The 24,645-nt window shown below is 34.6% G+C and overlaps 1 protein-coding gene across 1 annotated transcript in view; it reads right to left on the minus strand.

The window, feature by feature from the left end:
• Cdh10 (cadherin 10, type 2 (T2-cadherin)) overlaps nucleotides 1-24,645 on the minus strand; it is an 85,682-nt gene that overhangs the window by 44,943 nt on the left and 16,094 nt on the right. The window contains exons 2-3 of the mRNA XM_013013855.1: nucleotides 3,569-3,863; nucleotides 1,088-1,207 (exon numbers count right to left, since the gene is read on the minus strand). Coding sequence (XP_012869309.1) covers nucleotides 1,088-1,207; nucleotides 3,569-3,863 — 415 coding nt within the window. The remainder of the gene's footprint in view (nucleotides 1-1,087; nucleotides 1,208-3,568; nucleotides 3,864-24,645) is intronic.

Here is a 24,645-nt window from a genome sequence, read left to right on the forward strand (position 1 = left end):
GCTCATTGATGTATCAATTAGCTTCTGATTGAAGACAACATGTAATGTTTCGTTACCTTTTTTTTTTTGTGTAAAAATACCGTACAGAGGGGTTACAATTACGTGGGCAAGGTAATGAGTGCATTTCTTATCAAGCATTGTTGTCTTCTCCTTTGTTTCCCCATCCCTTCCCATCCCTTCCCATCTCTGCCCCTCCCCTAACTCCCCCTGCCAAAGTTGTAAAGTTCATTAGTTCATTTTCGACATAGCATCTTGTACATCTCATTGTTGCAATGAGTCCACCTGTATCCCTATTTAAACAATTTGTTTTTTCCCTTCCCCTCCACAAATTATATCAAATCAAATATAGTGAAAACAGGGTTATATCGTGGGGTAGTATAGTGAAAACAGGGTTATATCGTGGGGTAGGGATGTACAAAACAACAAAGAAATATCTTATAAATATGCTAGACACAATAGCAAGAAAGAAAAGAAAACATTTGAGTCCTTAACTTGGAGTGCATTTCGCTTAACATCAACTTATCTCAGACATATGCTAGTTATTGCAAATAAGGGAAACCATGGGACCTATGTTTCATTACATTTTTGTCTAAAAAAACTAAAAGAGATTTCAGATACAAGACTTTGAAGTACATGTTTATTTTTAATTTCTTAATAAAATATCTATAGTGTGACAAAAACTTGCCTTTCCACTAAACTCACTTATTCATTTAATTTTGAATTTATAAATCTTTAAGTATGTTAGTATCACTCTTTTGTGAATGTTTACTTACTGATTGTTCTGGAAACTGAGCCCAGAGCCTCATGCATAATAGGCAAGAACTCAGGCACCAGAGTCATGTCCCCAAACTTTATGTACTGTATTTTTGATTTGGAGATGGAGCCTCAGTAACTGCACAAACTGGCTTCAGTCCCATGATTCTCCTGTCTCCATCTAGCATGTAGTAAGAGTTACAGGTATGCACTACCATGCCTAGCTCTTCTAAAAGTTTTAATGTGAAGTAGTGTTATGTTCTTCGATCTTCTTTCTCCTTATAAACACCATAAAGATAATTAAGTTGGCAAATATATATTAATTCTTCCTGACCTGTTTCAGGCTCCACAGAGAAATAGGGCTGCCCTTGAAGAATGCTGTAAATCACTCTGGCACTGTTCCCGTAGGATGGGTCATCGGCATCTGTAGCTGTGACTTGCACCACAGAAGTACCTGAAGTATCCAAACTCAGCTTAGTTCTGCACAGCACCAGAAGGAGGAGCAAAAGCACTGGTTTTCATGGAAGACTTGAATAATGTTTGGCTTTACAACTGACCTCTTAAAAAAAGCTGCTTCATATATGTATATATGTATGTATGTATGTGTACATATACAAGTATGCATATATACATATATATTTGGGAAAATAATATAAATATGTCTGCATGTTAAAATAGGCAACCTTTGAGTTTTACTCCATAATGTTCAGTTAACCTCTATGAAATAGGCAATTCTACATATTCAGAATATAGTATATATGATCACTTTAGAAAAAGTGTTGTTGTTGGATATGTAAGTTCCTTTTCACATAATAGATTTGTTTTGGGTAAAGAGTAGCCTAATCACAGGGGAATAAGTACATTTTTTTCTTTCTCTCCCTGTGCACTAATTAATTATAAAAATAATTAACAACTGCTCTCAGATACAATTTTATGAATAGATTAATTTCCAAATTTAGAAACAATCTAAGATGATCCCAAGTTCCATGAACTAGTAAAATCTACCAAACAAAGTTCATAATATTTGTAAGAGTTTTATAGTCAGTATTCATCAGGAAATCCTTGGGATTTAAATAAATTAAAATTAAATAACAATCCCAGACCAGATAATTTTAAGAAATACATAGTTTGAAAATTTGCAACAGTGTTACAAGTAAAAGTACCAGACTTCATTAGTTTATTCAAATTCATTAATTTAAACAAATTTATATGCATGTGAGAAGTGTGTTTTCTATTACATTCAAATACCTACCTCTCAAAATTTATTTCTATTTCCTGACATTTTAGATTTTATCATTTTCCGTTTAACTAATATGTTTTAACATTCTTTTCCAGTAAATATATTGTATTGAAGAGAGAAATTTCATATTGTGAATATTATAGCCCTACTCTTTTTGTGTCTTCTATTTTTTATTTTTCTTTATGTTTCCTGTCTGGATATTTGAATTCAAGTTATCTTTGTTTTTAAGTTAGCTTGCTCAACTGGTGGTATATCGCTCAAGCCATTCCCCTAGTCCAGTATTTTGTTGATTAATTTGGAAATGCAATCACTTGAACTTTTCTGTACAGGATGCTGTCCAATAGCAATCCTTTCTATTACAGGGAAGTGAGAGTTACTAGAATGAGCCACTGACATTCAGGATTCTTTCTATTTTATATATTCTAGAATATAAATTTGTAAACATATTCTGGAACGTGATTGTCATGGGGTTTCAACTGGTTTACTTGAATTGGAAATTTATAAAAACAAATCTATACAAATTATATTATATAATATTTATCTTATAACATCTTACAATTAGTATATTATATATTAAGATGCGTATATACATATAAAATTATAAAGAAATATTTGTTAATAAGAACAATGAATTAAATGAGCTAATCAGGTTTATCATCTGAAATGGACAATCTTACAAACTTCTTTTTATTAAATAGTGAATGCTGCATGTGGACAAAACTTGTTATTACATGAATTCTATTCTTAGTTTAGCATTGCCAATTCACAGCTACAGTTTTGGCATCTTGGCATCAGCTATGCGGGGATTGAAAATACATTGTAAAACAAAAATGTCTACTAATCGTGCAAAAATGTCTTTACATTTTCCTAAACAATACATGGCAACAACTATTTCATAACATTTTCATTGTGTTAAGATTGAATGTTATCTAAAAATAATTATAAATATGTGTGGGGATATGCATGTTATAGGCAACTGATTATATAAGTACTTATGAGGTTATTGGCACCAATGCCTTTCAGTCAGCAAAGAATGTCTATATTAATATCACATTTAGGATCAGGATTTTATGAATTCCCATCTAATTATGAGATAAATATATTTGCAGGCATCCTTTTGTTATTTTGGAGTTCTCTCTATGTAGTGTAAAGATTTATAAAATCATAGGAAGGTCAAAATGCACTAATCTTTCTTGGCCTTCATTGTTTCCTTAACTAAAACACCAAATGTTTACTCTCAGTAGGTAATAAAATATGTAATGTGGGCCAGGAAGGTGGCTCAGTGGTAGAGTGCTTGCCTCGCATGCATGAGGCCCTGGGTTCGATTCCTCAGCACCACATAAGCATAAAAAGCTGGAAGTGGCACTGTAGCTCAAGTAGTACAGCACTACTAGCCTTGTGCTAAATAGCTGAGGGACAGTGACCAGGCCCAGATTTCAAGCCCCACAACTGACAAAAAAAAAAAAAAACCCACACAAATAAAAACATAATGTCAGCTAATCTATCCTGAGAATTTCTTGAAATTATTTTCCAGCTGTTTTAGAAATACTATAAAAATGGCATAAATGAACTTACCTACAACAGACATTTCAGGCACACTAGCTGTGTAAATTTCTTCTGGGAATGTTGGCTCATTGTCATTAATATCATGGATTTTGATCACAAATTCAGACTCTGGCTCTACTGGCCTCAGAGTTCTTCTGTTAATAGCTTGTGCACGTAGAGTATAAAAAGCTTTCTCCTCCCTATCAATCCTTCTTGTGGCATGAATATCACCTGTTTTTTCATCAATAATAAAAAGAGTTCCAGCTCCGTCTCCAGATAAAATATATTTGAGCGATCCATCTCCTTTATCTTGGTCTGAATGAAGCTGGAGAGAATAAAATGAGCATATCCATGATAAGGTCTACTGGTATATAATGCTGAAAGAATTCCTTCCATTGAGTAAGTTCAATCATACTCATTCATGCACTGTATGCAGTAGAAATAGCTACCCTCATGTGAAAAAAATTCTTTTAGCATGGTGAATAACCTTTTTCAAAGAGAAATAAACACTAATAACCAATAACTGAAAAAAAACACCAAGCTGTCATGGTACAAACACTGTTATTCAATATTTTTGTGCAAATGAAAAATTCTTTTATTCTCATATTTCGTAGAAACTTGGACTCTCTTAAACTTATTATTAATTATCAATTAATGAGAGCTTAGAATCTGTAAAAACTGGCAATCATGTATTACATCTAGCCCTCTTTTGCAATACCATGCATATAAAAGGCACTCATTAATGACATCACAGATGTGTGCAGGTCTCAAAGCAAGGAGTTACTCACTTGCCTGAGACTAGTGTATAAACTGAGTCCTTCAGAGTAATAAACACAGCACAATGCAGTGTTTTAGTTTGCATATACATCTTAGTCAAGTGTGTTTTTCAGCCCAGTGTAAATGCTAGAACACCAGACAGTGAGTCATAGTCAAATTTTACCTAAATTGTTTTCCAATAGCTGTCCAGAGATAGGAAAATTACTTGTTTTGGGGATATTTATCAGTGAGATTGCTATGCTGTTAGGTGGCCATCTTTGAGAGAAGAGCCTTCTAAGACTTAGAAGCAAACTTTCAAACTCAAGGATTTGGAGGGGAAGTCATGGATTCCAAGCACTTGCAGTTTTTCTTCTGTCCAAGAATTGGTAAACTGCCTCCTTCTGTTGGATTCTTAACTTGAAGGCAGGAGCTTAGCCAGAGGAAGATCACCAGCCAACTTTGAAAAACAAGTATACATTTCTCTTTTGCTGTGCCATTGAACCCATATGCTTTGTATCTACCAGTATCACAGCTTTATTTTTCATAATAAAATATCATGTTTTAAACCACTATTACTTATCTGATAATATTCATAATATATGTACAGTTCCTCTTAATTTATACAGATCTATTTTATCATAGAACTAGTTACATTCATGTTTTTCAATATTCATGAAGTGGTAGATAAATCAAAACATCAATGTTTTTCAATATTCATGCAAATGGTAGATAAATCAAAATAACTACACCAACCTATATCTAGAGAATTATGAATTAAGGATAGCATTCTTCATTTACATGAAAAAGTGAATGGAATTATACTGTTAATTTTGTTCTTTACATTACTTTTATCAAAACATATTTAACCTAATTAAGAATATACTATATTGCATATTTCTTATTTAAGTGCATATATATATGGATAATATATCTCTCACATAAGGATGATTGTTTATTTGCATGAAAGCAAGCTTAATGGGTAACAATGTTCAACAAGAAATGTACCTTATTCATGTAAATGTAACCACTCTGTACAGCATCTTTACAATAAAATAAAATTTAAAAAATGGAAAAAAGTTGTGGATATAAACAATGATTAAAATATTTTATATATGATGAATTATTACCCATCTTTAAATGTACAGAATTAACTCACTTCTTTAAAAAATATTTTGAAATTTAAAAATGGGTTGTATTTACCACTTAGCTGTCATCCTGCATGCAACTACATTTTTCTGATTGAAGTAAAAACAAATTTGTTACAGAAACAATGGATAACTAGTACACATGAACTTTTAAAAATGTAAAGAAACCAGGGAACAAATATATTTCTTAATACATTTTTACCTATTCAGAAACTATAAAGTAAAAGCAGAACTCAGGAAATATCTACTTCTAACCAGAAGTTGATGTCCAGTGAGCACTCATAAGTCACAAGACTGATTTTCTTAATAATTGGTAATGGCTGGGAAACCCATACTAGATGTAAAGGGCATATAGTGGCAATTCTCCCAATGGTAGATCTGAGCACTGGATATAGTTCTTACTCTGAAGTCAAAATATTTCAAGAAAGGATTACTGATGTTTGATAATATCAAACCATGATAACTGATAACTTCATGGCTTTAATAGACAGTTCAGATATCTACTATCTGTTCATTCAATATTATTCATTCAATAAAAAAATATGATTGCGGTTCTGTAGAAGAATTGAATCAGGAATGAAATGAAAATTCACAGGACAGCCTTTAACTAGGTCACAGGAATGAGGGAGGATTTGTTGAGCATGGAACTCAGAGCCTAAACTACCACAGAAAATGATTAGAGGGTTTAACTGGCTAAAAAAATCATATTGTACAGATTTTTCATTTTTTGAATACTGAGTGAATTTAGAACATAAATTTGGGGCAGAGAAAGATATAAGACAGGAAGAAAGTGATTCCAAGCAGTTTGGCTAGAGCAAATCAAGTATGTATGAAAACCATATTCATATAATGAGATTTAATTTTTATCAGGATGTGTTTTAGCACATAAATCACAGCAGGGTTTTTACCTGCACATATTCCACAGAGAGTGAAAATTAAATTCTGTAATTGGACCACATACTAAGGGAGTTTCTGTTGGATTAGGAAAATGGGTAGCAGGGAATCAAAGGAATGAAAGCTACAAGATAGTGAGTTTAAGAGTCAGAGACTGAAAGGATGCCTTCCTTTTCCAATAGGAATATAATTAGCAGATGCAAGTATGACACCTACAAATGGAAAACTTTCCTATTAAGAAACTAGGCTTACAATAAATGCTTCTCCCACCATTAGATCATTTGTTGATAATTTCCATTTTTAATTCTTTTTTTCTTACAGAGAAAAATTAAAAACTAAGTAGAACAATGATAACAACGATCACATTTGGGTTCTTGCTGTTAGACAATGTTTTAATGATCATTTTATACATAGTTAAGAGGTGGATGAATAAAAAATACAATAGACATTTATGAAGTTAGTTGAACGAATTGATATACCTCACAAAACTTTGGGTACAGCTTCCTCTAATGGATGAATAGATGGGTTACCTAAGCCAAATCTTAACAGACTTATTTATGTTGAAGTCTTCCTAATAATTACTGAAAGAAAACAACGGACGTGTTATTTAATTACAGTCTCCTTACTGGACTTTCTTTGTTCTTGTAAAATTGTCATTACTCCCAGTTTCTCTCTCTCTCTCTCTCTCTCTCTCTATATATATATAATATATATATATATATATATATATATATATACTTTCTCCACATTTGTTCTGATGTCTTCTTCCATTCCAACTCATTTACTAAGATTACAGAAGGATTATTCCCTATTTATGTCGATTTTTCATCACGTTATACTTTGATATTAAGCATGTAGTCTTGGATTCATTAAATAATTAAGTAATAATACAAACTTGCACAACATGGATAATGTGCCTCAAACTTTATAGCATCTACTCTCAGAGACATAACTTTTATGGGAATTTATATTGTGCTATTTTAAGTTTTCTTTAAGCATAGAAAAAATATTAGATTATTGTGGCTTTAGTTCCTTAGTAACACCTGTTTTCCGGTGTGAAACATTTGTGCCACAAATCTTTAAGAAGAGTTTTATGTTAATACTGACCTTTTCTTTCCTTGAGGAAAGCCTATTAAAAATTCACAACCTGCTGTGTTCCTTGTAAATTCACAGGCAGATAAAGGACATGGCAGACTACATGACAACTAATGAAAATAGAACAACTGGCTCTGCACTGCACATTTAAAAGTCATTCTCCTATTGCTTAACTTTTTCAGCTCATAGATGTTCAAATATGACTCATTACTGCATTGACTTATATGGAGCAGTTTTATATTTAAAACTAAGCAATCCATGCAAATTAAAGACATATATTAAACACAAATGATTGAATACATTCCTGGTAATCTGAAATGTGGCATGTTTCTGTTAATTTTCCATCATTTTCTATAAAGCATTCATTTTAAGATATTGCATAGAATAGTTCATAAGCTAAAGGAACAAGTTTCATTTTTTAAGTGGAATTAAGGATCAGAGACTACATTTCCCGTACTGTTTTTAGAAACTTATTTTAGCTTATTAAGTCTGTTAGTACTAATGACCTCATACTTGTTCACTCTGTGTTTGTGTGTGTGTGTGTGTGTGTGTGTGTGTGTGCACTGGGACTGGAATACAGGGAAGGTCTGGCCCTGGTCCTAGGCTTTTGTGTTCAAAGCAAACACTCTACTAATTGAGCCATACCTCTTCTACCAGTTTTTTTTTTTGCTGCTTAATTGGATATAAGAGGCTCACAGACGTTTCTGCGTTTCTGCCTGGGATGCCTTCAAACTGTGATCCTCAGAACTCAGCCTCATGAGTAGGAAGGATTACTGGCATGAGCCACTGGTACCCAGGTGAATTACTTGTAAACAAAATTAAAGTATATCTTGTAGTTCTAGAGGAAAAATTGAGACTAATGCCATATGTTGAATGCTAGGCTTCCTTGAATTTTTTATCCACCAATCTAGTCTGTCATTTTTAATGACAGCTTCCCACAAAGTCTGGAAATATGGGCAAAACATGTGTTAGCCTTTTTCCCCCCAAATTTAACGTGAATGGCCTCCAGTTCACTTTGCAGTAACGTTCTTGCTGCTATCTGATCTTCAGTCTCCATTCTTGTTGGTATTCTCTTCTTTGCAGAACCCACGAAAATCACCCACTTATCTCTGCTTATAGCATTCTAAGATTTTTTCTCCTAACTTTTCTAAATTTCTCCCGCAAACCATTCCAAATGCTTTTGAAATACATGGCTAAGGAGGAACCGAAACAACTCATTCTCATTTTAAGGCTCAGTTAGATTTTTTTGTGTCATTGTGACAGAACATGTGAGAGAAAAAAATATTACTTATCTTTGTTAGAGACCATTCAGTGTATCATCTTAGCAAGGGCATGGCAGAGCACAGTTATGCAAGGTGTGGCAACCAAGAACCAGAAGAAAGACAGGAAGGGCAAGATGCATCATTCACACACTCTCCTGCTCAGCTATACCCTCACAAATCACCACACCTTCCACAGTTCCAGCGCATACCAAAATTCTATTCCAATTGGGTGTACCTCAAGAAACAGGTCAAAGATCTTACTATCTGGTTGCAAATGCCCCCAAAGACACTCATCAAGTGTACTTGCCTAATCTCCTATCACTTCGCTCTTCAAGCAAGCTAAGCACCAAAATCAACCATGGCAGGCTCCTTCATCTGCATGAATCCCAATATCATATGCGTGGAGGCTGGAAATTTCAGATATGACATTTAGAGGCAAAGAAATGTTTAGACCACAGCAAATATTTACCTCTTAATGTAAGCTTCCTTTCTCCTTAAGGGAATAATAAAATAAGAAAATATGGACCTAGCTACAGAATAAATTGAATTCATGCAACTTGTTATTAAAAGAGTGAAAGATAACAAGACTTTTATCTTTAACATTTTGGTAGAACAAAATTGAAAAATATATTAAAAATTAAGGAAAACTATGCACTAATACAACCAGTGAAAACAATCTAATTGAACAAAAATCATTAGATTGTTTCTGTTGTGAGAATTTATCTCATTCACAATACAGTAGTGATATCATTTTTGAGGTAGATAATTATTGGTATATGGCTTCAATCCAAAAGCAAACAAAAAACAGCAAAGAGAGTAAGCATTATATTCATAGTGATTAGACTAGTTCTTTGAAGATGAATCAATATTTATGATATGTACTATGAGTTTACTAATTTGTTTACTTTTTCATGCTTATTTATGTAAATGTATCAGAAGTTGTTAAACAAAGTTTCTAATATACAGTGATAGTTTCATGCATGGTTTTACTGTTAAACAGAAAATTTCTATTTATTTAAAATAATTTAGTATATAGGCACTGATGGGTTACCCTCATAATCCTAGATAATCAGGAGGCTGAAATCTGAAGCTCACCCATGCTTCACAACCCACTCCTTCCTTTTGTAGGATATCTTCCTTTGGTTTTAAGAAGCATTGTATTATGTTGTATGGAGTATTAACTCTATACTTTAAAACTTTCCTTGTCTCTCTTTTACCTTCTCTTTCCTTATCTCTCCTTCTCTCTTCCTATCTTCTCACTATAGGCTTATTAGACCTCCATATGTCCTTACTTTTTCTTATAATTTATAAATATTTTTGCTTTCTTCAAAAGGTTCTCTGTCTCTTTGTCTCTCTCTCTGTCTCTGTCTGTCTCTCTCTTATACATACATATACACATGCACTCCATACTAGAGCTTGAATTTAAAGCCTCTAGCTCCCTCTGCTTACTTGCTTCCAGCTGGTAATCTTTTCTGCCTAGATTGACTTTGAACCAGGATCCTCAAACTCTTGTCCTCCTGAATACCTAAGCATTTCAAACATCCATCCAGGCACCAAACTTACATGGGTCTTTATATATAAGAATGTCATCCATTTTCCTTTCCCTTGGAGGATGTGATTAAACAATCCTAAAGTTTGTTCATCTCTATTTCTTGGTCCTCCAGAGATTAATCTTCAATATAGTAAATAAAATTTCACTTGTGTGTGTGTGTGCAAGATTACCTGAAGTAATAGTGACAATTTATCATTCTCTCACTCTTTGGAACAGGGTTCATTAGAGGCAATTTTTACTTTTCTCCTTTATTACAAACCTGGCTTTTCAATGAACAAGAACTGCAAACTATTCAAAGAAGATTGATAGTCATCTGGTCATATCGGCAGGGGTCTGCTAGCAACTGCTAGTATTTTGCTATACTAAAGACACATGAACACAAGTAGATTTAGATGTACTGATTGTGGAAGCTTTATGTTCATTCTGGATTTGTCCTGCAAGTGCTATGATGTTGATAAAGCATTGCAGATCCAGTGAACTTCTCAGTCTGTGACCCAGCTGACAAACCTGGAGTCCAAGAAATGGATATTTCTGATGTATGCCTGCAATTTAAAGGCAGGGAACTGTGTCTGTAGTTATCAAATATCTATGTGGAGTATTTCATATTTGTGTTTTCTAGATACAGATTAATATAAGTGAAGCAGCGTCTAATACTGAGAAATGAAGAAATGTCATGTTTATGAGAATTGTCTTGTAAAAAGTTAGCGTATGACCTAGTAGGATTGGAGAACATTAGTATAAAATCTGAGAATCCCCACACCCATCATCTGGTATGAATGTGAGACTCAGTACTAGTATGTTTTATTCCACAATATATCTATAATAACTTTTTGGAAAATATATTATTTTCTGTTTTGCTTATATTAACAGTATAGTTGAGAGTTGGGGAGATATAAATGGAAAACCAATGGACACACCTGGTTATTGAAAACTAAATTAAAAAAAACATTAGATAATATATGTGAAAATAATGTCTTCTTCACCTCCGTTTCCTCCCACTGTTCTCATCAGTGAACACATCTCTGGTGATGGGTTTCGGTAGCACAGTGACCAAACTCAGTTTTAATTATGATAAATTCCTCATATTTTTTATCTGATACATCATTTTCTCCAGGTAAGTCTAACCTGTTATTATATTTTCTTCTCTTGTAGCGGAAAAAAGGAAATAATCAAGAGTAGCCATGTAGCAAAAAACCCATACTTTCAAGAAATCTGCCTTTTCAACCTTAATTGTCATCTCTAACTGTTCAAAAGACAGTCATGGCTCTGCCTAAATTATTATATAAAATGTGAAGTCTGTATTCATTTTCATATTTTACTGAATAACCTTAACATTTGAAGGATATTTAAATATATCAGTTATTGGCATATTCATTCAAGATGAATTTTTTATAAAAGCTGACAAAATCAAAGTTAGAAGTTCTATCCTTCCTGAAAAATATACTACATATCCTTCTACCACTAATAATCGTACAAATTTTTTGATTGGATTAGTCATTACTAAGTAATTACTTGGAAGTTTTAAAAATAACTTAATGGCCAGAAAATTATAAGTCAGAGAATTAAAATATTAATTCAATTTAATAAAACATTTAATATAACTATTAAGCATGAGTTCATCAATTTCTTTTCTGAGCTTCTCTATTAGAAAGTTAATTATTGAGCCTCATTTATTCTTTATGGTACAATGGTATTGATTACATAGGAACTTGGGTTTTATGTGTTAGCTTGTCTTCTACAGTTTTAGACACATACACACATATATTTATATTTTTCATTGTCTGTTATCTTTAATATTATTTGTTGATTAATATATTCAGTTGTACAAAGCAGTTTCAATTCAACATGTCATTTTATGAGATCAGTGTGTCTTGATCAGTGCGACCCTTTCCATCACGTTCCTCCCTACCTCCCATCCCCACACACCCCCTCCAAGTTACCTGCACATGTTCACATTGAGTATTGTGACCATCTTCAGCCTCTCTTTCTCTCTCCATTTACCCTTTTTTTTCTCTCACCATTACATTTCATCTGATTAAATTCTATAAAAATGTAGGCATGCAGTGGTCATGTGAGAATGAGGATGAGATTATTATATCTTTAAATGAGGTGAAGAAAGAATGATTAAATACATAATTTATCTTACTTCCACTCAGGTATATTTCATTTGCTTCTTATATTTATTACCCAAAGTTGTAGTTGAAATCATTTTTTATTGCATGTATTTTGGAAAAATTATAATCTATTTATTTTTTTACTTATTTATTTTAATTTTTTTGGTCGGTCATGGGGCTTGAACTCTGGGCCTGGTTGATGTCCTTCAGCTCTTCAGCTCAAGACAAGCGCTCTATCATTTGAGTCAGAGCACCACTTCCAGTTTTCTGGCAATTAATTGGAGATAAGAGTCTCACAGATTTTCCTTGCCTGGGCAGGCTTTGAACTGCCATCCTCAGCAGCTTTGAACTGCCTCCTAAGTAGCTTGGATTTCATGCATGAGCCAGGGGCACTCCGCAAAACTGATAATCTTATCGCCAACAAATAAAAGTGTGGTATGTCTTTTTTTGGGGGGGGGCATCCAGTCATGGGGCCTGAACTCTGGGCCTGGGTGCTGTCCCTCAACTCTTCAGCTCAAGGCAAGTGCTCTACCACTTGAGCCACAGCGCCAGTTCCGGCTTTTTTCTTTTTGCTTATGTGGTGCTGAGGAATCGAACCCAGGGCCTTATGCATGCAAGGGAAGTGTTCTACCACTGAGCCACCTTCCCAGTCCAAAGTGTGGTATTTCTTATCTTATTTTTGTACTTTTCATTTAAATACTGCTTCTTCTTTCTCATTATATCCCTTACCATTCCCATTTATTTGTGCTCAGTAATAAAGAACCAACTATAGCTGAAATTTAAAAAAAGAATGGGGCTCCATATATTTCCATATCATCCCATGCTTAATTTCACTTTTGATCCCCAGCCCCTTTCACATAAAAATAAAGACAACAAATCATTAAAATTCCATAGCCTAATTTTGCTTTTCATTTATATTGTTTGCTTTAATCCTTTAGTCATTAGTCAAGGGAAAAGGAAATGAGATGAATTCACATTGCTAATTTCCAGCGTGTTTGAAAAACAAGGCCTGGGGTTTCCAGTGAGTCTCCCTGTCTAATAGGAGAACAGATAACTACGCCTGCATCTGCAACTGAAGATGAGCCAGTGGATCCCTCTCTACTGAATTGTACAATTACTTAAGAATGGGAACTATCGCTACACAAACAAGATGAATGGAATTGACTAAAATGCAAATAGTGTGGCATGCCAGTTCTCGCAAGTAAGAACTAAATTTATGTTTTAATCCTTTCAATTGCAGTAATTTCATAATTTGGTCAAAGCTTTTAACCACCTTTGAATTAGAATTTTTGAAACCATACACAAAGTATAAAAAACACAACATTTTTGTCTGCTACAATTTTGTATTGTAGTAAGCAAAACAAATAGGGAGAAAGGAAAAGAAGGAATAATATATGTATTTGTAGAGATAAAGTCAATTTTGTTTGTTCAAAAGATCATTTAATTGTTCAAAATCTGTAGTCAGTTCAAATAAGTAAGTAATCCTGGTAGCTATGTACATTTCCTGTATCATCTCTCTGTGAATGAAGGTGCTTATTGTAATGTTTGTTAATTATATCTATTGGTTATATAGTAATTAAATCTTTTTCTTTTATACTTCATTATTACCAGTTATAACCTAGATCCTCAGTTTTCCAAGGCATTCATAATTGGTATATTTTCTTAATCTTTTGATTCCAATAAGCAATGCCAATAAACAAAAAATTAATAAAATAATAATATTTATCAGGTGGTAATTTAAAAATCTTCACTAGTTTATCAGTATAATTCAGTTTAGATGACTGTACTTTATTCAGAATATTCAAATCCCAAAGGCTATGTGTATGTTGAAGATAGAATTCATATCCTCAAGAATTGAAATTGAATCTTTTTTTAAAAAAGTCTGAGTCAATTTGCTTAGCACCATCTCATATGCATAGCTTTTGACCTTTCCTACTTGTCTGTGGTTTTTTTTTCCTGTTGTTTTTAAAGTACTTATAATATACTGTGTGATTTTTTTGTTTGTTTCTTTTGTATATTCTTCCCCCATTGTATAACCCCTGTTGTCACTGTATTTGATTCCATTATCCTGGATTTTTTTTTTTTTTCTGTAGGTCATAGGGCTTGAACTCTGGGCCTGGGTGCTGTCCCTGAGCTCTTCAGCTCAAGGCTAGCACTTTACCACTTGAGCCACTCTGCCACTTCCGGTTTTTCAGGTGATTAATTGTAGATAAGAGTCTCTTGGACTTTCGTTCCTAGACTGGCTTTGAATTGCAATCCTCAGGTATCGCATCCTGAGTAGCTAGGATTGCAGGCGTGAGACACTGGCACCCAGCAACCGTGCATTTTGCATATACATTTTTTTTTCTAATTTGGGAGAGGTAGGGAAATAACAAAATGCTGAAACAAGGATACAGGTTGACCCATTGTAACAATGATATGTACAAGACACTATGTTAAAAAGCAACTTTACAACTTCTTGGGGGTGGGGAGGGAGGAGTTGGGGAGGTGGGGAGAAAAGGAATGTTAGGGGAAAAAACAAGGGAGGGGGTAACAATGCTCAAGAGGAAACATACTCAACCTTACTCATGTATCTGTAACCCCTCTGTACAGTATCTTTATAACTTAAAATTTATATTAAAATTTGAAAAAGAACTTTGAGTCAAGACATGGAAATGTTAGAAAATGTAATTAAAAGACAAAATTGAAGCCAAGAGCCTGCAGCTCATGCCAATAATCCTAGCTAATCAGGAGGCTGAAATCTGAGGATCATGGTTTGAACCAGCCTGAGTAGAAAAGTCCTTGAGACTCTTATCTCTAATAAACTCCCTCCAAAAACCAGAAGTGGCACTGTCGATCAAGTGGTAGAGCACTAGCCTTGAGCACAAATAAGCTCAGAGACATTGTCCAGATCCTGAGTTCAAGCCCCAGGACCAGCAAAAATTAAAATGAACAAACAAATAAAGACAAAATTGAAGTCCAGACAACCAAAAAGAAGTGTACATATGCATGTACATATGCATGTATATATATATATATATATATAAATACATACATATATACATATGTATCTGTCCATATAGGATATTTATATGTATATTAAGAAAAAATTCTAACCAGGTTATTATAGTTTGCATTACTTTGTTTCAACTAAAAGGAGGCCTATGAAATATGCTAGAATTATATTACTCAACCTCATAAAGTCTCAGTTATTTACTTTATGGCAATATAACCTTTAAAAAGTATTAATTATGGCCGGACACTGGTGGCTCATGCTTGTAATCCTAGTTTCTGAGATCTGAGAATTAACCACCAGAAAAACAGAAGTGATGCTGTGGCTCAATTGGTAGAGTACTAACCTTGAGCTGAAGAGCTCAGGGATAATGCCCAGGCCCAGAGTTCAAGCCCTATGGCCAACAACAACAACAACAAAAGTACAGATTATAAAAAACTGTATGGATGGGTAGGTTGAAAGGAGAATTATTGAAGTGCTGACATTGACCAAAATGCATTTTACTCCCAAACTTACATGTTGAGTTGAAAACTCTTTGTAAAACTAACTAAAGATAATGAAAACAAGGTAATTTGCTTTAGGGTTCACATTTTTTTTTCTCATGAGGCCAGTTCACTTTCATTCAGCATGTTTATTTATTTATTTATTTATTTTTGTAATTTTAGTGAGTCCTAAAATTGTGTCCTCTCAAAGCCATCATTTTCTTAAGGGGAATAGGATAGAATCCTTTTCCAGATTGAATTTCTAGTGTATGAAATGGCTAATAAAATGCATCTTCATAAACCAACAATTTCCTTTCTTCTTCAGTGGATAATAATTAATTCATTCCAGAAAATTATTTGTTTCTGTAGGAAAATCTTTATCAAGTGACTTTATGGCACACAAGTTACCTTGTATAGTTTATGCTCTATTCATTCTTTTTGTTTTTAATGTGCCATTCTTTTAGCAGTATATTTCCTGTCATTATAAGAGTCTGTTTCTTACTGTACTGTTCAGACTCTATTTCTATCATGGAATCATCCTCTGAAAAGATTCTTGAATTGTCCTGGTAAAAAATAAGTTCTAGAAACAAATATCAAACTACTAAATGCAGTCATAACTATTAGGATTTGACTGTTGCTGGCAACTAGAGATTATTTATGTTTATATGTGCTATAGGTAGAATTATGTTCAATATATTACAAACCTGAATTCATTCCAATATCTTTCCATATTCTCTAATATCACAAAAGTGATCTAGAAGTTGCTTGTTTGTTTGTTTTCCTTCCACATTGAAAACTTCTTTCCAAGAGAATAAGAATATTTGTTAAAAATGCCCTTTTCTCCAACCTTGATCATCAACTGGTTCAAATATCTCAATGTAAGAAGTATCTTAATGTAAGGCCAAAAACTGTGAAACTTCCTTAAGTTACTATAGGAAAACCAGTAGACCTCTTTGGTATGAGAAGTCACTTCTTGAATACAATTCCAGCAGTTCAGTAAATGGGAGTGAGGACTGACATCCCCCACAGGGGAAAGGATTTAGTAGGTCACTAGGCTGACAAGACAAAATACGAATGGGGGAAAATTCTTTGCCAGCTGCACATATGAAAAGAGAATATAGGAGGAGCTTCAATATGTAAAACCTCCAAAGGATAAATAATCCAATCAAGTAATAAGAAAAGGGGCCAACAGACACTTCTCAAAAGAATTAAAAATGGCTACATTGAAAAGTGCACAATAACCTTGGGTAAAAAGAAAAATGCAAATCAAAACGACACGAAGAACAAAACCATAAGCAACAACAAATGCTGCCAAGGATGTGGACATGAAGAGCTGCGTTGTTGGTGAAACTATACATTGTCCAAACGGAGGAAATTTCTACAAGTCCTCTCCCCCCCCCAAAAAAAAGAGAGAAAAGAGAAAAAGGAAAAGGAAAGAAAGAAAAGAAAAAGAAACAGTAAAAAGAACTACCCAGTGACACAGGAATACAATTCCTGAACATTTATCTGAAGGAATATAAAACAGGATATAACAATGAAACCTACATACTGATGTTCATTGTGACAGTAGCCAAGTTATGGAAGCAAACAAGATGTCCTACAAATAACAATTGCGGTTAAGAATGTGGACGGTGCATATAATGGATATATATAAAGAAAAAATAAAATTATGTCATTACCAGCATAGCACCAGTAGTTCAGGCCTGTGATCCTAGCTATTCAGCTACTCAGGAAGTTGAGAGGAGCTGGAAGTGGTCCTGATGAAGTAGGGAGGTCAGGTCTGGCCGGGCCGTATTGGCTACATGATAGATTGTAGGGTCTGGCATCTTCTCTTCATGCCCCCCCCCTCCGCTGCCCCCCTAGATAATTGGCATGCCCAGAGCCCTAGAGCTCTAGAGGAGAGGCGTGCATTGGCTACTGAATCTGGCAGTCCAGTGCCTAGGACTGGGGATTTCTGTGGTCCTGCCTCCCTTGGACACTACTTAGGCCCAGACCAGCATAGGCACCATTACTCCATGCCTCTGAGATCCTGTCCCATGTGCTGTCTCTTGGCTTTTCTCCATCATCATGGCATCCCAATTCAGCTCCAATGGAGAGCTGAATTGGTTTGTTGGTATAATGTTTGTTCTTTATTTCTCTCTAACTTGTTTCCTATCCATGTCAAATGTATTTGGGGGCTGCAGGACTTTGTAACAACTGGCTGACTTCAGCCTGCTAACTGTATAATAAAGACTCCACCAATATTCCTACTTTCCAAAATGTGGCTTCTGGAATATTTGCAACACAACACAGGAAGCTGGAAATACAGTTATGGCTCAAGTGGTAAAGCGCTGGACTAAAGCAAAAGAAGCTTAGGTGTAGAGCACATGGGCAGCAAAGATGGCGCTGAGAGGGGGTTGAGTGGGAAGAGCCCAATTTACTGTAGAGCACATGGGCAGCAAAGATGGTGCTGGGAGAGAGTAGAGTGGGCAGAGCCCAACTGACCTTCCGATCAGTGCCTAACCAGCCGTGAAGGCTTAGGTGCATGATAGGGTGTGACCTTGACAGTGATTGGTTCCTCTTCCTCCCTGGCCACATGCTACCCGCCCTTTTTGGCATTAAAAAAGGCTGCTTCTGTTAATAAAGGAGTTTTCTACCTGCTGGATTTGGCTCCCCGCTGTGTCTGATTGTCTCCTGGGCTGAGGGAGGCTGGGGAATGGGCAAGCACTGCACTTACCTTTCCTCAGACCCTGCCATCTTTCCTGGGATGGACGAAGACCCAACACTTAGGGACAGTGCCCAAGCCATCAGTTCAAGCCCCAGGAATGGCTCCATATACACACACACACATATATACAGAAACATATCACATGATATATATTTTCTATGCATTCTATATATTTATTCTATGTGTGTGTATATATATTATTCTAAATATTATTCTATATATGTCCTATATATTCTGGGATTTCTACTGTCTAGGCAAGTGAGAAAATAAATTCTTATTTTTTAAGCAACTCATACATGGAATATTATTATGGGGATTTGAGCTGACTAACACAAGATGCTAGTTCCCAAAACTTGATTTATAGATTCAATAAAATCCAAATAATATTACACTATGTTTTCAATATATTTTTGTTAAACTTATTTTTTATGAAAATACAATGGATATAGAATTATATTGAAATATATCTTGAGGGTAATGTAACATTTAGTGTTCTCACTTGATCTGAAAACTTTCATTGGAGATTCTGCAATCAAGATACTATGGTATTGTGGTACGGACATAACTACACACACACACACTGACACACACACATACACTCACACATCAATGATAGAGAAAAATGAAATCATTCATAATTATACCTCAAAAAAAACATAATTTTTTTCTGACCAAGGAATGACAATTTTAAATGAAGAGAGGGACATGTCCTTAGAAATGATGCTCGCAGAGCTGGGATGTAGCTCAGTGGCAAAGCGCTTGCCTAGCAAGCGCAACGTCCTGAGTTCGATCCCCAGTACCAAAAAAGAAAAGACAAAAAAAATACAGTTAAAAATAAAAACTAAACAAAGAAATGATGCTAGCAATAGTTCTGTGCTTCTCTATATGGCAAAATAATGTTTGTACATTTCACTATATACATAATTAATTCAAATTCTAAGGGAAATGTTAACCTGTAAATTTCCTACAAGTAGATCCAGGAAAACAAAGCTTCTTCATACTATGGTAATTAAAACTTTTTAAATAAGATACCCTTATCCAAAAGATTAGTCATAAAACAAAAACATACAAAGTACATTTGATTAAACGAAAAAAATTCTTTCCCAACATAAAGAAAACAAACAGGCCAGCAAAAGACTGGGAGGAAATAAATTTTCAATAACTGAATCTGATACAGATCTCACCTCCAAATTATAAAAACTCCTATGACTACATTACAAAATACAGCACCTCCACAAGCTATTTTGGCAAACTACAAAAATATATTCTAGAAAAATGAATTAATAAATGGTCATTAAATCATTTTACTAAGCCACTTTAAAGATGCTGCTCCAACTGGGAGCTGGTGGGTCACGCCTGAAATTCTAGCTACTCAGGAAGCTGAGATATGAGGATCAAGGTTCAAAGCTAGCCGTAAGGAAAGCCATGAGACTCTTATCTCCAATAAACCACCAGAAAACCAGAATTGGTGCTGTGGCTCAGGTGGTAGAGTGCAAGCCTTGAGCTGAAGAGCTCAGGAACAGTGCCCAGGCCCAGAGTTCAAGCCCCACGAATGACAGGGGAAAGAAAAATAAAAAAGATGCTGCCTGTCCTTATTTGTTAAGGAAATGCAAAAAAGAAGCCATGCTAAAATACTGTTGGGCTCCTTTTAGATAAACTAATTCACAGTCACTAACACCAATGTGCTCCAGGACAGAGCATCTCAGTGTTTCCTATATTGACAGTGACCAAGTAATATTTTGCAAGTATATTCTTCCCCCAAATATCATCCTCAACTAAATGAATAGTAAAGATATTATCAAGAGCATATATATTAAATTTCTAAACGAAGGTAAAGGATTCCTAATTCAATGTGAGATGTAAGAAGCAACTCTGAAGAGTTCTAAACAAACAGGGAACACAGCTGGACAACACAGAATACAGACAATGTTAAGGATTAAACTCGATTTTGGAAAACTTGGTACATTATGTGATTTGTAAGGTACATTATAAAAACAATGAACAAATATATGTGTAATAAAATAAATTAGCAAACATGTAGAGTAAAAAAAATAAAATAAAAGTCTAAATGATTAAAACTTGACCTTAACAGACATGACAGACATGTGTTTGATTTTGGATAATGTGTGTGGCTTTACCTTCCAGCTCTTATTGTTTTCTTCACTGAAATCCTTGTGATAATTACATCTTCAATATCTTTCCTTTTCCATATTTTGTTACCAAAACTAGAAGTTTGATTACACCAACTTTTATATATGTTATAGTACTAGTTATTTTTTTCCCTGAAATGAAACTACTGTTTTCATATCTTCATCTGCTTAATTATTAGGGACTCAAATTCAGGGAAGATTTAAATGAATTGACTTGTCTCCTTATCCTGGGTTCTTCTTGTTTTGTAGCACCTTTCATTTGATACTCAATGAACATTAACAATTTATACTGAAATTTTGAATGCTTCTTATTTTACACAGACTTTTTTCTGGGATTGTGCATTATATATAATAAAGTATATAATGTAATATATATATTTAGTATTGTATATTATACAATATTTAATTATGTATTTATTTAGTTATGTGTTATATTATATTTTAATTAATATAAAATATATGATGTAATATGATATAGATATATAATTAATTATATAAGCTATATTAAAAATTGTATATTTTATATTGCATATTGTGTATATTTTATACATATGAACATGAGTATTATATGTATATATGTATTCTTTTTTATATTTAATAGCTGTTCAAATGAGTGGCCATTGAACAAAGCAGCTTATGGATATTATGCATCTTGATCAATGGCAGCCTTTCAACATTCTTAGCCATCCCCCTCCCGCCCACCCCTTTCTCAGTCTTGTTAACTTTTTAGGATATGCATGGAATGATTGATGTGTCTCCTTCTTTTCTCTTCTTCCTTATCCCACTTTCCACCTTAATATAATTTTTTCTAAATCTTTTCATTTCCTAACGAATGGGGCAATGTCATTCTTTCTAATGGAGGTATAGAATTCCATTGTGTATATATACCACATTTTCTTGATCCATTCATCTACTGAAGGACATCTGGGTTGGTTCCATATCTTAGCTATGGTAAATAAGGCTGCAATAAACATAGTTGTACTGGTAGCTTTAGTGTAGTCTTATTTGTGAACATTTGGGTAAATGCCCAAAAGTGGGATTGCTGGGTCATAGGGGAGCTCTATGTGGAGTCTTTTGAGGAATCTCCATACTACTTTCCAAAGTGGTTGAACACTCCCACCAACAATTCAGTAGGGTTCCCTTCTGTCCACATCCCCTCCAGCATCTGTTGCTATTAGAGTTCCTGATTATAGCCATTCTAACTGGAGTGAGGTGGTATCTCAATGTTGTTTTGATTTGCATTTCTTTTATGGCTAGAGAGGTTGAGCATTTCTTCATGTGTCTATTGGCCATTCTTATTTCCTCTTCAGAGAATTTCTCTTTAAGTCTTTAGTCCTCTTGTTTATTGGGCAGTTGTTTCTTTGAAGATTTTTTTTTGGGGATTTAATTTTTGGAATTGCAAGTATATTTTAGATATGAGGCAGTTGTCCATTGTATGGCTAGTGAAGATCTCCCAATCCATGGGTTTTCTGTTGATCTTGCTAGCTATGTCCTTTGCCATGCAGAAGCTCTGCAGCTTCATGCAATCCCATTTGTCCAACCTTTCTTTGATTTGTTGTGTTTCTGGGTCTCTATTAAGAAAATTTTGGCTTGTGCTAAGGAGACCTAGGGTTTCTCCTATTCTGTCCTTCAGTGTTTTCAGGGTGTGTGCTTTGTCTCTGAGGTCTTTGATCCATTAGGAGTTGATTCTGGTGTAGGGTGATATATAAGGATCTAGTTTTAGTTTTCTACAAATGATTACCAATTTTGTCAGCACCAAAGAAGTGAAGGACCTCTATGATGAAAACTTTAAAAACATGAAAAAAAATGAAAACAGAACTTAGAAAGTGGAAAAACCTCCCATGCTCCTGGATTGGAAGGATCAACATCGTGAAAATGGCAATACTTCCCAATGCTACCTACAAATTCAATGTGATACCTATCAATATTCCAACCTCATTCTTCAAGGAAATAGAAGATGCAATCCAAAAATTCATATGGAACAATAAAAGACCCCAAATAGCAAAAATAGAAAGAACAGTGCTGGAGGAATATCAATACCAAATTTTAAACTCTACTACAAAGCTGTATTAATCACAAGAGCTTGGTACTAGCACAAGAAGAGACCTCAGGGCCAATGGAATAGAATTGAAAATCCACTTTCCTCTTGACCCCATCATACCCCTTTCAAGCACCTGCTTTCTGGTGTTTTATTTTATTTTATTTTTTTATATTGTGAAAATACTGTACAGAGGGGTTACAATTACATGGGAAAGATAATATGTCTGAGTCAAGCAGAAAAGATCAGATAAGTTGATGTTAGGGTAATGAACCCTAAGATATGTATTCAAATGTTTGTTTTTTTTCTTTCATGCGATTGTTTCTAACACATTTATAAGATTTTTCTTTGTTGCTTTGTATGTCCCTCCCCCACAGTATTATCCCTGCTTTCACTGTATTTGATGTCGGTATAATTTGTGGAGAGGAAGGGAAAAACAAAACATTTATTTTATTTTTTTCTATAGAATTACACTGTTTGAGGGTTTTGGGTTTTTGTGTTGTTTTTTTGTCAGTGATGGGACTTAAACTCTGGACTTGGGCACTGTCCCTGCGCTCTTCAGCTTTAGGTAAGTGCTATACCGCCTGACTCACAGCATCACTTCTGGTTTTCTAGTGGTTTATTGGAGGTAAAGTCTCTCAGATTTTCTTTCCCAGGCTAGCTTTGAACCATGATCCATAGATCTCAGTCTCCTGAGTTGCTAAGATTACAGGTGTGAGCCATTGGTGCCTGGCTCATGTTTGAGTTCTGGAACCAACTATATTTGAGTTAAGATATTTGTATACATTTACAAGTATTTACTTACACATTTATAAGATAAATCTGATTTTCACAGAAAAGGGAAAAAACATTTTTGGCTCTTTAGGCTCAACTAAGTTCACTTCACATATTTTTATCCAAGTCCTTCCATTTCATTACAAATGATGTAACAGCATTCTCTCTAATGGATGAGCAGAATTCCATTGTGCATTTATAAAACTTTTTCTTGACCCATTTGTCTATTGAGGAGACAAATGTGAGCTGATTCCATACATTGGCTATAGTGCTGCAGTAAGCATGGTTGGTAATACATATTATGTGGGATTGAAATGGCAGTCTTTGGGTTTTTGCTACGACTTACTGAGTCAAAGTATTCCTGCCTGATGAATAACCTGTCAGTCATATATCTGTTTTCCAGTCTAACAAGTCAGAATATCAGTACTCTCAGCCTTGTAATCCAGGGAAGCAGTTTCTTTTACATTTCAGGTTATTTTCTCCCACACATAAGAAATAATGGAGGGGCAGCCAATGAAAAGTAAGGACACTTTTGGCGTTGGTGGCTCACACATCCTATCTATTCAGAGGATCTCAGCTCAAAGCCAGCTCAGGCAGGAAAGTCTGTGAAAATCTTATCTCCAGTTAATCACGGGCTTTCTGGTGAAAAGTGGTAAAGAGTTAGCCTTGAGCACAAAAGCCCAGGGACAGCACCCAGGCTCTCAGTTCAAGCCTCCTGGCAAACAAAAATTAATAAATAAGTGAAAAAAAGAAATAATAAATAGATAAAACCAAAAGCAAACTAAGGACACCTCTTTCTGCACCTCTCCACCACTGGTTCTCTGTCTTGTGATACTGATTTTTAAAACACCAGCTACCAGGGTTTTCCTGTCCTTAACAATCTAGCACTGGCTTTTAAGCTGGCTATTTCTATTTAAATATGTCCCCTTGCAGGATATGTACTAAATTTACAGATTTACTAAAAACAGTTTTCAATCATACCTGTTGCCTGTCTCTCAAAAGACAGACTATTACTGCCAGAGGGAGAAATGGGGAAAAATCATATTTTTTGCTTATACCTTAAAGTGATTAAGTATAACAGCAATAAAACAATCAGTATTGAAGATGGGCATATGGAGTTCCTATCTGCACATTTCTTTTGTGAAT

This window comes from Dipodomys ordii, unplaced genomic scaffold (assembly GCF_000151885.1).
Source record: "Dipodomys ordii isolate 6190 unplaced genomic scaffold, Dord_2.0 Scaffold21, whole genome shotgun sequence".
Classification (NCBI taxonomy): Eukaryota; Metazoa; Chordata; class Mammalia; order Rodentia; family Heteromyidae; genus Dipodomys; species Dipodomys ordii.